The following is a 15,641-nucleotide window of genomic DNA, read 5'->3' as shown; positions in this document are numbered from 1 at the left end:
AACACAAACATGATGCATCGTGTGTGCATGCAATGGAGATGCGCGCGTGTGTGTGTGTGTGTGTGTGTGTGAGAGTGAATGCATCAGCACGCGCTCACTCAGTCCTCTGCTGAAGAATGAGAGCGTTTCTAAAGAACGGAAGTGGATCGACCATTTTGAAACCCCGCACCGCTTAGGTAAGATGGAAGATTTTTTGCCTCTCTATATTTGTTTATGTTGAAAGCAATTCCACAATTCATCATATAGAACCAATAGGTAACGATTGCCGAATAAACACGGAATGATGTAGCCGAGCTCGCGGTGTGATTTATAGAGAAACGCAAAGGGGTTTGGGGGGGGGCGCGGGGACACTCCAAAAAAAATCCTCCCAAAATGAGTCATTAGAGATTTATTATTGGAAAGAATGAATAGAAAAATGCGCGCATGCATTTACAATGAAAATATAAAACTATGTAGTTGCATCGCGGACATTTGTGGCGTTGGTGACGGAAGAGATTGTGAGTGTTTTGTAAACATCTGGTGTCAGAAATGTTACATTCAGTAAATCTGTCGACACGCGTTACTCGTGTTGTTGACGCCAGCGCGCTATAAAGAGAACGGCGAGTCAGCGTTTCTCACACTTTTATACATTTAAAAATGGGTTTGAATGATGTATCATGGTTAGAAGGAAACAATGACCCTTTATTGTGATGTTTGTGTGTGTGTTTGTTCCGTGAGCTGTTAGATTGAGGAAGTGAACGTGTTTACTCTGCGTCATCAGATTACTGTGGCTTTGTGACTGCAACTGCAACACATTATTTTCATTAAATGCTGAATAAATGTTTCATCGATATATTCAATTGTTTTGTGTGTGTTTGTGCTGAATAGTTTTACGTTGTTAATGTGCTGGGACTAAATTTAATTAAGTGTGATATGTATTTCTTTTAAGATATTGTTATGAAAAACATGGTGTCATCTGTAACTCGGGACTTTTGTCACGTCAAAACAACATATAATTAACACATGATGTTGTTTTCACTTATGACCAAGCATTATGGAACTATTATTCCCTCCCCCGCCTATATTAATCTATACAAGTTTTCCCCAATTAATGGGAAATAATACTAACAATAAAGTACAAAACAATACTTTTGTTGTTGTTGTTTTTAAGACATGTCTGAAAACCATAGTATTACCGATTAGGAATGCACAATATATCACCCACCATATCAGTATCGGCCATTTTTATGTTAATTTTATCGGCCCGATGAGAAAGCTGATCTTAAATCTTAAAGCTGATAAATAATGGATTATTCCCTTTAGCTGACAAACTTCAGCTGTTCGCCATTGTTTTTGAATTGCTTGAAATATGATAGAATCACTTAAAAAAGGAAAATGCAGTTAAGTGCAAAATGTGTAGCGCAAGTCTGTCAAATAGGCTACATAAAATTATAATGTGAACATCATTATATGTGCTTGGGATATGGATGTAATGGTAAGACTTGTTTTTGAAGTCAGACTCTCAAATTTATATAAAAATGTAGGTTTACTGGCCAATATATCAGTTATCGGCTTTCAATTATAGAGAATTGTCGTATCGGCCAAAATGTTCATATTCATTTTCATCCCTAAATACCATAGAGGTACCTTAGTATTGTATAAAGCACTTGAGTACGATAATCATTCACGAACATCATGTTATTTATTTCAGAGTATAAGACTGTGAATGGAATAATAATTAATATCTGATGTTGTCACTGTCCCATTTTGTAAGGGAATACTTACCCAAATTGTACTTACACATTTTACACTTTTATGTCCTTGTCTCTGATATGTCAAAATTGTCTTTTACTCATTCCAGCACAATGGATAAGGGCCACACGGTTAAGCTCTTCGTAGGGAATCTGGCCCTGGATACCACGCAAGAAGAGCTGTCAGCCATCTTTGAGTCATACGGCCAGGTTGTTAGCTGTAGCGTTTTGAGGCAGTTTGCTTTCGTACACCTTCAAGGAGAGGGCTCTGCTGAACGTGCCATCCGGGAGCTCAATGGCCGAGAGTTTAAAGGTCGTAACCTCGTGGTCGAAGAGTCCCGAGGACGCCCACTCCACTCGACGAAGGTGTTTGTGGGTAATCTGAGTAGTATGTGCACCACAGAAGACCTCCAGGAGCTGTTTCAGACCTTTGGGAAAGTTTTGGAGTGTGATAAGGTGAAAGGTAAGAGAGTAGTTGCAAAACCCCGACGCCCAACCCTGCTCATGGAGGGCTACTGTCCTTCAGAGTTCAGCCACAGCCCTAATCAAACGCACATGAGGTGCTCAGGACTACTTCAAAAGCTACATTAATACTGTCAGTACAAGTCCAATTATTTGTGTATCCGATTGAAATCTGATCTAAAATTATAGATCTCCACATTGTGTATCGCAACTGTTCAGTTGATTTGTGTTTGACTTTCGTTTTCCGTAATATCTGCTTATTGACGTTGTGTTGGTAAGCATAAACCAAAAACAACAACAACAACCGCAACATGGAGGTGTTTGCAATAGAGATGTTGTCTAATTTAAATCTTACAACATGGAAATGTGTAGCTGTGCACTGGTCTATGCGTTTTCTGAGGCTTTTGTCCGTGCTGTTGTCTCCGCCGGTTTCAAAATATCTCTGTTATATTGTCATTTTCTGCTCGTCCGATACTGCAACAACACAGCATTGTTTTGGCAGCGACTTTAAGCATGTTTCTTATAACAACGTCTGACGTTTACATTTTACGTGGCGTGAAACGGATTTGTAAATTTCACGCATTTTATGTGATTTTTTTGCTGTTCACATAAGCTAATTCTGATCGCATTTTCAATCGGATATGCACAAAAATCGGATTTGGACTGGCAGTCTGAACGTAGCTAAAATAACAGTCAGACCAAGGTTGGAACTGAAGTCAGGAGTAAGGTATCTCTTCAGGAGCTGGGTTGGCTTCCCCTTATTTAAAGTGGGTAATCCTGAATAATAACACTCCTGTCTTCTCCTTTATTAGGTTATGCTTTTGTACACATGGAGAACAAGGAAGATGCGCTGCAGGCTATTGAGGCTTTGCACGGGACCTCTTTCAAAGGACGACCACTATCCGTGGAGCTGTCCAAAGTTCAGCCAAGCAAGCAGGCTCCAACTGGGAAAATCCCATGTGTGAGCTGCGGAAAACAGGGTCACTATGCAGGTGAATGCCCAGCTGGTAAGCCCACCCTGGAGCAGTACCAGAGCCAAGCGGCCGTGTTAGCAGCCGCCGCTGCCGCCGCCGCCGGCCTCCCGCTACAGGTTCAACAGAGCGTCCACAATTCGGTATACAACACCTCAACTTTTGACCCCACCTATGCTGCTTTGACTGGACTTACAGCTGCGGGTGCAAGAGCTGAAGGTGGAACCGCAGTGGCACCCGCCGTCTACGGAGCACTAGCTAGTCAAGTGTACGGTACGGTTGCCAATCAGCTCTACGGTGGGACAGTTGCAAATCAGGCACTCAACAACAGTGCTGCCGCAGCTGCCGCACAGATGTATGGCTCCGTTAACCCAGCTTTCTATGGCCAGATGACGAGCGGCGCAGTCGCAGCCGCCGCAGCAGCCGCCGCTGCATATGGTCAACAGGTTTACACGCCCGCCATGGCAAATCAAGTGTTTCTAACTGCAGGGCCGAGCATGGAGGTACCAGGAGGTACTGCTGTTAACCAAGCTTATACGGTAGCACCGGCTCTCTACAGTACGTCCCCGGCTTACGGGGCTCTTGGGGCAGCTGACACAGCAGCTTTCTTTGAGGCAGCAAGGGCACACTACTTTGCACAAGGACAGCAAGTGCTAGCTGAACAGCAACAGGCTAGCTCAAAGGCTGGCGAGAGGGACCGGAGTCCACTAAGAAGATCTGCCCCACTTCTACCTGACCCTGTTATGAAACCATTTATGTACCAGAGGGCCAAGCGCAGAGCCTTGTTGCCCACACCTGCAGGACGAGAGGAAGCCGCCGCACAGGAGGACGACCCTATAGCCAGGTGAGCTGATTTCAATTAAAAACACATAAGCCGCGTTTCCACCTAAATTATCCCAGGAACTTTTTTTCCCTCCAGACCTGTTGCTGTCTGCGTTTCCATCGCGGTCTAAAGTACCGTAAAGATTAGGCAAATTAGTCTGGTGACGTAGGACTGCACGCTACTTTACAGTTCCCACTCTGAATTAAAGCTTAATAAAGCCTGAACCTCGTCGTCAGTCCATCTGTCCTATTTTTTAAACTCCATTGTTCACTCCAAACAACTGTTCCTGCACGCAACGCAACAGATTAAAAAAAAATGGTGATGGATATAAAATGCTGCATGGAGTCAACCAATCAAAATGCGGCATGTTCATCACCCAAGTCCCACCCCTGAAGGTTCCTGAACTTTGAAAAAGTACTACCTCGCAAGCAGGGACTTTCGAAGCAGGAAATATTTACCCAGAACTTCATTTACACTCTGGTTCCTGCGGTGGAAACACACCGAGTACCACCCCAAAGTCCCTAGTTCCTGGGGAAAGTTCCTGCGGTGGAAACGCGGCTATAATAAACGATTATAGCAAAAGTTTGTACATTTCAAAATGTTGGCTGTTTTAGTTCTGATTTACAGTGGCGGTGATGTGTGTGTGTGTGTGTGTGTCTGTGTGTGTAAATGTGTTTCTGTGTCTGTCCCTGTCTAATGGTGTATACATTCGTTTGTATATGCATGATTTCTGTCTCTCTTTTCCTGTCTGCGTGGATGTGCATGTGTGTTTTCTCTCCATTTCTCACAGATATTACGCGGAATACTACCAGCAGTACCAGCAGCTGCAGCAATACCAACAATACCAACAATACCAGTATGCGTATCCACCTCCCAACCACCTTGCAGCAATGTCCGCACTGCAGGCTTTGCCCGGTGTCCCAACTCAGCAGGTGGCAACGCTCGAGTCCCTCAGGCCAGTCCTGCCCGCCGCCTCCGTGCCTGCCATCGCAATGGCAACACCTCGCGTGTATGAGCCACCGCCGATACCGCCGTCGCACAAGGAGCCCCTCCTCCGCCGCCCCGAACTCGCCCTACACACCCCTGAAACACCCTTCCGATAGTGTGCTCCACGTCCTCTCTGCCTCTCCTTTCCTTGTGCTGCGCGTGTGTGTGTGTGTGCGTGTCAGAAAGAAGCCACAGGTGTATGTTTGACGTGTGTGCTTGGGTTTAAGACGGTGGCTGTGTCAGTTTTAACTATAGACTGGAGTCTCTAACCTTGGTTCTGATCTCACACACACACCCAGTGTAGTCAGGGCTTGAAAAGGGAAACCGCATGCTCTCATTCCTGCACACTAAACCAATATAACACATTGTCTGTTTAAAGAAACCTTCAATCTAATAGCCAGTTAGTTTTGAGGGGTAGATTAGGCACTAGACATGATGCTTTTTAACTTTTATATTCAGTGTTTGTAGCCTATGAATGAATACTGGACTTGATATTTTTAAATATTGCTTGATTATTATAGTTATATGAACCAGTTTACACACTCATTTAGTTAAGATGTTAGATTTCAATGCATTTCAAGAACATTTAAATAAGTTGAATGTATGTTTACTCCAAAGGTGTGTGAAGTGTAGGACCAGGGTTGGAAAAGTATTTCACATGTCTTTGTGTGTTTCTTGTTTTTCTCTGGGACTGGTGTAGCGTGTATGCTTTCCATTGGTTGACACAACAGGAAGGCACATGTGAACAGGGAGGCGACCTCGATCCACACGCACATACATACGCATACCTTACACCTCAGATGGGAGAAAATTTAGTGATGACCTTTAACCCCACCCTTCCATCCCTGTCCACCCATCCTGAAAGCTGAAAGACACTGTGACTTCTCTCCCCTCCAACTTTGATGTAGCTACTTCCGTAGATATGGTGATGTATGGGCAGCCAATCAGAGGAAGGTTTAGCTAGTCAACTTTAGCTGGGATCTGTCTTATGGGAGCATCTCTATGCTCGCCAACTTAACTGCCAAGATGCATTGTAGAATCTGTTTTTGTAAGTGTCTTTTATTATTGCTATCATGTTTTTATAAACAGTGACAAGGGACTCGCGTATCATTTTAAAGAGAAATACTCTGCTTAATTTGTAACTTTAGTTTACAGCTATAAGAGAGACGAAATGTTCTTTCTTGTGGCTTTTTTCCACAATGATTGTTTATAGCCAAAATTATCTTTTTTCTAGAAGAAAAAAAAACGCCAAAATCATGAGTGGCCTATGATTCATATGCCTTAGTAGTGAAATGTATTCAAGTTTGCTATTTTTTTTATCTGTAGTCTTAAAATGTGAAACTGGATTAAGGCTACACGAAAGTGCTGTATTTTCTGTGGTGCTGTGATTTGGGATTAAATGAAATTGGGAGATTCCTATCAGTTTCTTTCAGTCTTCCTGCTCATTTCGCTGCTGCAACTCCATAGATGACCCTCACTGCATCTCTCTCCATCTCTCTTTGCATCTGCCTCTCATTTAGTGACAGTATTTCATTTGTTTACCGTGCCCCTGTTCGCACCTACGTGCTGAGGATGCCAGTGTGTGAATGTGATCTTAGAAAACGTTTTGCATTGACATTCATGTTTGTAGTTTACGGTAACTGTTTTTGCCACAAGTGTTCTCAGAAGAGAAGACTTAAAGATCTGTACACGATCTTTACTGACTATAACACGCCTTCAAAAATAAAGAGCCTGCCTGATCATTTACAGAGGAAACTCGAGAGCTTTTGCTTGGAGCTTTAGCTATTCTTGCCTTTTGATGTTTCATGATTGTTTTTCCTTTGTGAAACGACCAGACTCGTATGAATCGGAGCCCCGAAAAGAAGCTAAAGGACTAGAGACTGATCCCAATCTCACCCCTGTCACTATGGATGGGGTAAGTCTGGGGGCAACCCCACTCTATACCCACCCCCCCCAGCTGCACACACCATCCCAAACCCCTTCCCCAGGAGCAGCAAAATCTTCAGCCCAGCTTTTGGTACTTTTTAACCACCCATAGTCCCATGCAGCTTCTTTAACAGGAGTGTGGCACGATGATGACTATGCTTTTATGATGCAAGCATATTGTAAAACATGTTCATGTGAGAGTGTCAGGAGGCACCCACACTTTAAAACCATTTTACAATTCCTTTTCTGGTATTTGTACGTAATTCAAGATATCTCCCACAAGGCTTCGCTCGCATCTGCTTCCATTGTGCATGATTATTTTTTGTTTTCTTGTTTCACCCCCTCCCCCCCAAAAAAACAAACAAACACTTTCTGATGTGACTGTTCCAACTTAACTAGGTCCCTAAGGAACTGTGGACACCATACGCAGTGCTGGTTTGGGGGGAAGAAAGTTAGCGTCGCGCAATGAACGAGAAGGTCTCTCTGACTCCATTCAGGTAAACGCACTGCGCCTCGCCCCCTTTCTACCTGTCGTCCTTCCCGATAGCGTTTGCGCCTGACCGTGTATCTGCTGTATTTCTCCTCACCACCACCCCACCCCTCTTGTAGATTCCTCACCTGTCGTCACCATTGCTATAGCAGCCAATGGGTTTCTCTAAACACCAGTGTTATACTACTATCTGTCACTGGCAAAAGGGGTGGCGGCGGGGGTGACTATTTACTGCTTCGGTGGTTAGTGTGTCTCGGTAATGGCTTGGTGCTTGATGCTCTAATAATTGATCTGTTGGTTTAGCTTTGGAGAGAATGTGGATAAAAGCGGTTGAATGAATGGAATTATTAGTCAGTGCATTAAAGACTGCTTTACATAAGCGTGGCTTAAGTAAGGTTGGCTGATAAAGGTGTGTGACAAAGGTGAGTGCTTGTGAGTCACTTGAAGGCTTGGCAGATGTGGACCTTGCTCAAGAGTTCCTGCAATATCGTCGACCTCACCTGGCCCTCTTCCATGTGCCTTTTTAGTTTGTTTATTTGATTTAACCCATGCCCCCCCCCCCCCAGGCTTCCTCGAGTCGTCTCGCCGTTAACGCCCAGCTCACCGCCGCCCTCGCCGCATCCCCAGTGCTAATTGTTACGTTTGTTCAGTGTTAACCACTGCTTGACCGCATCCCCGAAAGCGCTGTGACTAGACACAAGTCACTAGGCAACTGGCCAAGATTTTATTCGCAAGACTCTCATTTGGACTCAGTGACACTGGCAACCCTTATCTTGCAGGGCAGTGCTTGACTTTGATAAATTGCTGAGTCAAAACCCAGCAAGCCATTCTTACAATAAACCTCTGCTTTTGCCTCCTAGATTGACAGTAGGCAAACAAAGTCATCCCAAACAGTTAGGTTTTTGTTTGTCAGATTAAAAAACATGTTAATCTGAAAGCTACATTGTGTTACCTGTTCAAATGAGCGTCTGATATGGTGTTTGTGTTTGAAATAGCTGAATGTACGATAATTAGGTGGCACAGATTTGGATTACATACCTGTTAGGCGAATGTCCAATAAAACAAGTGGCTTTAGATGGGGGGGGGGGGGGGGGGGGGGGGGAAACACTGCTGAAACTGAGCTGCCTGAGGGCTACTTACAGGACCTTTCCTCCAGAGGGAGCATGATAGTTAAGTTTGGTTCATCTCACTAGAAGGTGCTGTTGTTCTTGATTTTACAGCCACATGAGGTGATGATTCTTCTTTCCTATGCCAAGACATGTAGCATCTTCACATGCATTGTCACACACATCTGCATTGGTTTTTGTATCTACGGAAGTAAGTCCATAGTGGCTATTTACCTTCGCCTGTAGAAACGATGGAATAAGGACTAATTACCTCAATTTTAGATCTTATTCTGGAGGATGAGGAACTGTCCATTACCTGAAATAAGATATATCTGTTATTCATAGTCAGAGTAACCATGATACTCTCTATGTCAGTGGTATGAAGATCTTTGACATGCAGATATTTGTGGTTGACAGATTTCTGTGATGTCTGTGGCATTCGTTAATGATGACAGATGTCTGTGGCAGATAGATACCTATCGGTGTTTGAGAAGAACCTTCCATTCAGGATCTCAGCTCTGTAATATCAAAAGAATCCCTCGCCTTCTCCGACACGCTCTTCCAGCTTCAGTCTCTTTGACTCTAGATGGTATACGCTCCACATTTTCCATGGATAACAGAATGCTCTCTCCGTCTACTTTCTCCCTAGATATCGTCACCCTTCTTGCACAAACTGGACGATAACAATAACACAACTTCTAGCTTCTGTGTCCCATTTATTTTTAGATTTTTTTTTGTTTTTCCATTTTTTATTTTAGGGATCTATTTTTAATCCCTTTATAAGGACACCCCTACCGAGTGTAAAGGAAACTCCAGTACTCATTTTTATAACTCATGTATGAAACGAGAATTATTTCTATTGCAGGTGATAGGATATGAGCTGGTCGTACTGTTTTTATCACCTTCTACTGAATATGTGCATGACTTGTTAATGTGTGTATATTGCAAAAACCTTGCGACTGGTAAAGTGTACTCTCCTACACCAGCTTCTGCATGAACACTGATTGGCATCGCATGCTTACTGCAATAAACTAGTACTACGACAGCATATGTTATGTTGTGCTCATTTACTTGTCATTATTGTAAGAATGATTTAGTTCTCTTGTTTAGGAAGTACATGATTGCTTGCAAAACAATCCCTTAATGTTATTTTCTGAAGTAGTTTTTCCATACAAATTACAGACTTGTTTCTGTTTGATCTAAATGAGAAGCACAACTGTGTGTATTAATTAATGTATAGCAAAGGTACAGACATTACTTTTTATTACAGGGGAAACAATCTGAACAGGCCTGGGAACTGTTTGTGCACCATATTTCAATGCATGCGTTAGCTGGATGCGTTTAAACTGCCCCCAGAACTGTTACTTGGATAAGTATAAAGACTAAAGCCAAGGACAACAGGTGTTGTTCTTAGGCGTGTGTGAGGTCTTTCCCTGCCCTTCACTAAAAAAGCCTCCAATAATTGGTCCCAGTGCACAGTGTGTCCCGCCTCTCACACCTTTTAGGTAGCATAACCCGACACCCACTCGACTAGTTCTCTTATTTATTGGGGTGCAGTCACGTGTGCTACTTTTGACCAGGATAGGAGCACTGGGCAGCAGAAGTTCTGCTCGCACCTCCACAAAGGCACCTCAGACGAGTGGAGTCTGGCCTCTTCCTACCCGGTCGTACAAGTACACACTGAGCGGGGGTTTCTCCTCTAACGCACGGACAGGATTGTTAGTTTACAACCTAAAGCTCAAGGGACATAACTTCTAATATTAGGGGTTAGAGGGATAAGAGTAAACGATGGCGACTATTGTTGAGACACAGGTGCAGTACAACAACACCTACATGATGACTACGGAAGAGTACATGATTCAGGAGGACAGCTGGGACAGGGACCTTCTGCTGGACCCTGCCTGGGAGAAACAGCAGAGGAAGGTATGTTCATGGGAATGTCCTGATTAGGAATATCCTAAATCACTGCAACATGATCAAGTCACATTGAGGGGGATTTTTTTTGTATTTACCTTTTGTATAACTTTACCATGGTAGATTCCACAAATACAATTGTGTTTTTTATATAATGAAAATTAATAAATCACAAAATTCTTAAAAGATTTTACACCCGTTTGTTTCATTGTATGATTTTATAGTAGCAATAAGTGTAGTAATTTTGGTGTAAATTAAGGCCGCCATATCTATATTAGGCTATACCTTATTGTATTTCTAATTGTGGCAACCAGCTTTTCCTAAAATGCTGTCAGTACAGTAATTGTTAATAATATGGTCTCAAAATAATGAAGATGCGGAAAAGTTTAATAAATTGCCTTAAGGAAATCCTGTATTCATTTATTATGTTTTTATTTATTTATTTTGCAAAAGTAAGTAGCCTATAGCTGTAGTGACTGGTTTTATGAAACCATTGCAAATTTAAAGTAAACAATAGTAGCCTACAAAACGTACTGTACAACACTTACATACAATTTAAAAACATTTAACATCGATTCGATCTGACAACCGAGTTTACATGATGTAAGTTAGCTTACAGCTGTTGTTTTCATTCGCAGTTTCCCTCCGTGTTGTCCTTACCACATCCCCGCCCTCCTCATTCAGTGTGTAGCTAAATTTATTCGGTCTTCGTGTTTTATATGAGTCTATAAACCCGTGTTCATAATCGCAATAACGAACATGGACCCCGTCAGTAGTTTAATATACAAAAAAAAAAGAAGTTGTAAAATCACCTCACAGAAAAGCGCGCGTAACTTTAACGCATTCTGTGGAAACACGTACTTTTTAAACCTACCTGTGCCTTAAACGATTAAATCGTCGCTCCTTTGTGTTTGAAGATAGAGAAGTTAGGTAGAGGAAGATTTTGAAGATCATCTGGCTGACAGAAATGACAGGTGACGTTTAATGGCCGTCAGGGGAGCTCGTGCCACGGTCTGGGGTGGTGACGTCAGCCAAGAACCACTGATTGATCTCTGCAAACCACAGATTTGTGGTGTCACGTCAGACACGGATACGTTTGTTAAGACAGAAATAGACACTTAATTCACAAGTTGCCTTATTTTCAGATGCTTTACTTATTCTTATAGAGGGAGCTTTTTATTATTATTTTAAAATATGGTCACTACTGGAGATGTGTATTTTTCTTAAATATTCTATTGAAGAAATGTTTTTGCAAGAAAAGACCTTGATGATTGCATGTGCAGTACTCTCAATAAAGGTGTCTCACAAACACTTGTGGGATGTTGGCTAGACCTGACAAAGCTGAAAGACTTCAACAGATGGTGTGCGAGCAAGAGAAGTGCAAGGAGGGTTCATTTCAGTCTGTGAATAAACATGCCCTAAAAATACTCCTGAACCTTGCCGCCCCATCTCCCGTATTGCTCCTTCGCTCCCTCCATTCTTAAGGCCGTCTTTTCTGAGCTCCTTTGCCTGTGCAGTTGCTCCGTCTGTATTCAACAGCTCTCAAAAACGGCACCATGTCAGTTGTCACTATTTTAATAGCGCACATTTTCAAGGTGCCCATGGTGGTGTAGCATATCACCTCAGACCTGAAGTAATCAATGGACTGCATGTGTCAATACTTGTTTTCTGTCCCTCAACTAAAAACATTATTTTAAAGGGGTAGTTCAACCAAAAAATTAAGTCTGTCATTATTCACTCACCCTCATCATGTCGTTCCGATCCCGTAAGACTTTCCTGCATCAAAACACAAATGAACATCTTTTAGCTGAAATCCGAGAGCTTTCTGTCCATCCGTTGGCAGATGCACAGTTGAAGAGATCGTAAAACTAATATGAATTGAGTGGTTTAATCCAAATTTTCTGAAGATACTCGATCGCTTTATATGATGAACAGATTGAGGCTTTTATTTATATATAAACTTTGTGTAACACACGAGAATGAATCTCATTGGTTCTCGTACGTCAACATGTTTCGGTTTACCACAAGTTATGTGTGAGTTGAATGTTTATATGAATAAAAGCCTAAAAAAATGTTGTTCATCACATAAAGCGATAAAGTCTTTTTAGAAAGTTTGGACTAAACCATTTAATTCTTATGGATTAGTTTTACGATCTCTTTAGGAACTTTTTGAAGCGCCAAAGTGGTAGTTGCGTAGCTGTCAATGGAAGGACAGAAATCTCTCAGATTTCATCAAAAAGATCTTCATTTGTGTCCGAAGATGAACGAAAGTCTTATGGGCTTGGAACCACAGTGTGAGTAAATTGTCACAATTTTCATTTTTGGGTGAACTGAACTACCCATTTAAGAGTCACTTTTTGCCATTCAGTCAAGAAATTATTTATCTTGTGGAAATGCACACTAGCGCCCCCTGGATGATGTGATTTTTTTTTTTTACTCTTTATAGAAATAGCCTATATAAATGTTTTTTTTAAAAAAATGTATTAGCTGATTCAATTATGCAAGTCTGATTACAGTAATGTTACTACAAAAAAATATATAATATAAGCTTTTAACTTGATGTTATTGCAGTAAAGTAAAGCTTCATATCAGCCTATTACATGGGTTTCAGAATTGAGTCCAAGGCAGAGGGTCTTTAAAAAATCCTCAGGCATGTAGGATCAGCATAAGGAGCTGATATCACAGCGTAAATATAGAAAGTGCATCATTTTGCAATGAAACGAATATGGGGTTCGCGTGGGGGTGGGGGATCTGCACCTGTTCTAGCGCGCATATCAGAAGCCCAAGTAATACAGCGATTGTCAACATGCTGTTTCATCTGATATCTGTCAAAAGGAAGCAGAAAATAGACAAATTGTTTCTGAGCGTCGTTATGCTGTTGACTAGTAAATTCTGTATTTTAAATTCTCTCACGATCTGGCTTTAAATAGCTGCCATCACACTGCCCGGTATCCCAACGGCAGCTCTTAACTAGCATCCATCAGTGAAATAATCCGAGAGAAGCGTCTTAGTGCTGCCATCTAGAGGGACATACAGTTATGGGGAATCTCCCATAGCGTATTATAAAAGTAGAATGTTTTTAATAACATTTAAATGAAATCTAAGTTTTAAGACGACAGTTTGTTGTTGCTGGCTGTAGCTAGCTATTGCTAATGTGGCTAAACTATCAACTTCACTGTTATGTTTAGCCACATTAGCACGTCCTTGTTAAATACATCTGGGATTTTAATTGAATTGGGATTGAAATTTTAGCTCTATTAAGCATAAGAAGGTGTATCTGTTGTTGCAACGTATAGAATTGGGTGCGTTTCGGGTTTTTTTATGCTTAGAACAGGATAATGTGGTATATTTGCTAATGTTTTGTAGGTAAAATGACACTAAGCAATTTGAGTGTTGTGATGATCCCTTATTTTGTTTTTCATCTCTCCTCTTAGTGGGTTAAATTTGCAATGACTCTTTGTATTTTCACAGCCTTTCTGGTTTAATGTCATTAGCAAAAATGACGATAGAGACGTAGGCTACGTCCTGCAAATCAGTTTTTAAAACTACATTTCAATGCTAGTTAGCCCCATAGACATCATATAGATAGACGCCCTATCGACCGCGACTGCCTATTAGCGCGGTCGAGCCGTGGAGCCGCCATCTTAAACCGGTCACCCGCTGCACTCAGTGTAATCTGTATTGCAGGTGCAATGAGCTGTCAGCGCATTTAATTAATCATACCTCACTGAATACCGAACTGATTTTCACGCGGGGGTTTTTTCTGCAAATGTCATTCATGTAGCTATGATACAGGACACATGGTTCGGCATATTTTAATATTCATAGTAGGCTTAACAGTAATATAATATTCTGATATCAGATATAAAGTGACCAGACGTCCAAAATCAAAATATGTGATGTAGGATATAAGGTATTTTATAAATCATACACTATAAATATGATAAAGAAGCAGAAACAGATAGTTTCAGTAAAGTAAGATATTTTAATAAGTTGAAGATACAATAATGATGTGACACACACACACACATATACATACACTTACTCTCTCTCTCACACTCACACACACTCGATTTGCGCATCGCCGTCATGTGTGTATTAAAGTTAACGTTACACAGGTAAGTTAAAGTTATTAACTTACATAGATTGCTTCCTGATATCACGTGCGCAAACACAAATAACCTATATGTATATATGTATACTACAGGGCCGTTGAATGCTTGTATCTGATAACCGAGAAGCTCTTATAATTATTACTTTACCCAACCTCTCCATGCCGAGTGATGCAGTAAACACAGCCTAGCTAACGTTAGCTGGCTACGATTTCTGTACAGTAATATCAAAGATCCTTGCTCCTTCTCAATTATCTGGTAATATTCTATTCACAAAATACAACCAAAAGTACGGTAATGTTAAAAATTACTTGTGAAAAGTAATCCCGGGCCCTATATTGCGCTGGTCCGCCGATTAGAACAGGAAAATGCTCCACAGTGCTCTGGAATCTAACTGCTGCTAAGCAACGAAACTAGGAGTACGACCGGTTTAAGATGGCCGCCGTATTTCTCGGTGCCCAGCGGCCAATAGGGCATCTAGTCTCTATATAATATCTATGGTTAGCCCCACCCCCAAAAAAATCTGCTAAACAAAAACAATGTAGGCTAGGTTGAATGTTGTCAGTGACTGTTTATTGATATATAAATAAATCAAATTTACAAATTCTTCATTGTCTTCATTTAGTGGAAAATACAACTTAGTAAAAATAAGTATTTGAACTAATTTCTGAGCAAATGTTTCAAGATAATGAATTTTAGTGAAAGGTTGGAGTGGAAATTGGCTGCTATATATCAAGACTCCAAGAAGAATATATTGTTGCTATATATATATATATATATATATATATATATATATATATATATATATATATATATATATATATATATATATATATATATATATATATATATATATATATATATATATATATATAGCCTATATATAATTACTCCGACCTTGAAATGATCTTTGACATGTTCAAGATGTAAACAATACCTACATATCCTCATTGCCCAAGTGAATTATAAATATCATTCACACAAGTCTGGTCAAGTCTGGTTTGTTGCAAACAAACTGTTGTATTCATGTGGAAAAAGTCACCGCTGATCAAATTAAGTTGACGTGAGTTATCGGTGGTGTGAAGTCGCTTCTTTCTGCCAGTCATTTTTGTGAGGGCCG

The 15,641-nt window shown here is 41.2% G+C and overlaps 2 protein-coding genes across 4 annotated transcripts in view; both read left to right on the top strand.

Annotated features, from left to right (window-relative positions):
• Positions 1-9: 9 nt before the first annotated feature.
• rbm14b (RNA binding motif protein 14b) lies at positions 10-9,540 on the top strand. 3 transcript variants are annotated; one of them, XM_079605378.1, is made up of 7 exons: positions 76-176; positions 1,841-2,193; positions 3,005-4,007; positions 4,777-4,995; positions 6,809-6,888; positions 7,299-7,396; positions 9,145-9,540. In XM_079605378.1, exons 2-5 carry the CDS (start codon positions 1,845-1,847, stop codon positions 6,816-6,818), a joined length of 1,581 nt encoding a protein of 526 aa, XP_079461504.1. In that variant the 5' UTR covers positions 76-176; positions 1,841-1,844; the 3' UTR covers positions 6,819-6,888; positions 7,299-7,396; positions 9,145-9,540. The 3 variants fall into 3 exon arrangements, with proteins under 3 accessions (XP_079461502.1, XP_079461504.1, XP_079461503.1); XM_079605377.1 differs by having other exon boundaries at positions 8,913-9,540; XM_079605376.1 differs by lacking the exons at positions 6,809-6,888; positions 7,299-7,396; positions 9,145-9,540 and having other exon boundaries at positions 10-176; positions 4,777-6,725.
• A 482-nt stretch (positions 9,541-10,022) lies between these two features.
• The window catches only part of actn3b (actinin alpha 3b), a 49,589-nt gene continuing 43,970 nt past the window's right edge, over positions 10,023-15,641 (top strand). Inside the window, exon 1 of the mRNA XM_079605356.1 lies at positions 10,023-10,418. Within this exon, the coding sequence (XP_079461482.1) occupies positions 10,284-10,418 (135 nt within the window). The 5' untranslated portion in view covers positions 10,023-10,283. The remainder of the gene's footprint in view (positions 10,419-15,641) is intronic.

This window comes from Phoxinus phoxinus (genome assembly GCF_949152265.1).
Source record: "Phoxinus phoxinus genome assembly, chromosome: 2".
NCBI lineage: Eukaryota > Metazoa > Chordata > Actinopteri > Cypriniformes > Leuciscidae > Phoxinus > Phoxinus phoxinus.
Note: the sequence above shows the minus strand (reverse complement) of the source record. Positions and strands in the feature narration are given on the sequence as shown.

Coding starts and splice junctions, on each gene's coding strand:
- rbm14b (XM_079605376.1), top strand. CDS start 1,845: ATGGATAAGGGCCACACGGTTAAGCTCTTCGTAGGGAATCTGGCCCTG. Junction 2,194..3,004: donor GGAGTGTGATAAGGTGAAAG/GTAAGAGAGTAG, acceptor CTCCTTTATTAG/GTTATGCTTTTGTACACATG. Junction 4,008..4,776: donor GAGGACGACCCTATAGCCAG/GTGAGCTGATTT, acceptor CATTTCTCACAG/ATATTACGCGGAATACTACC.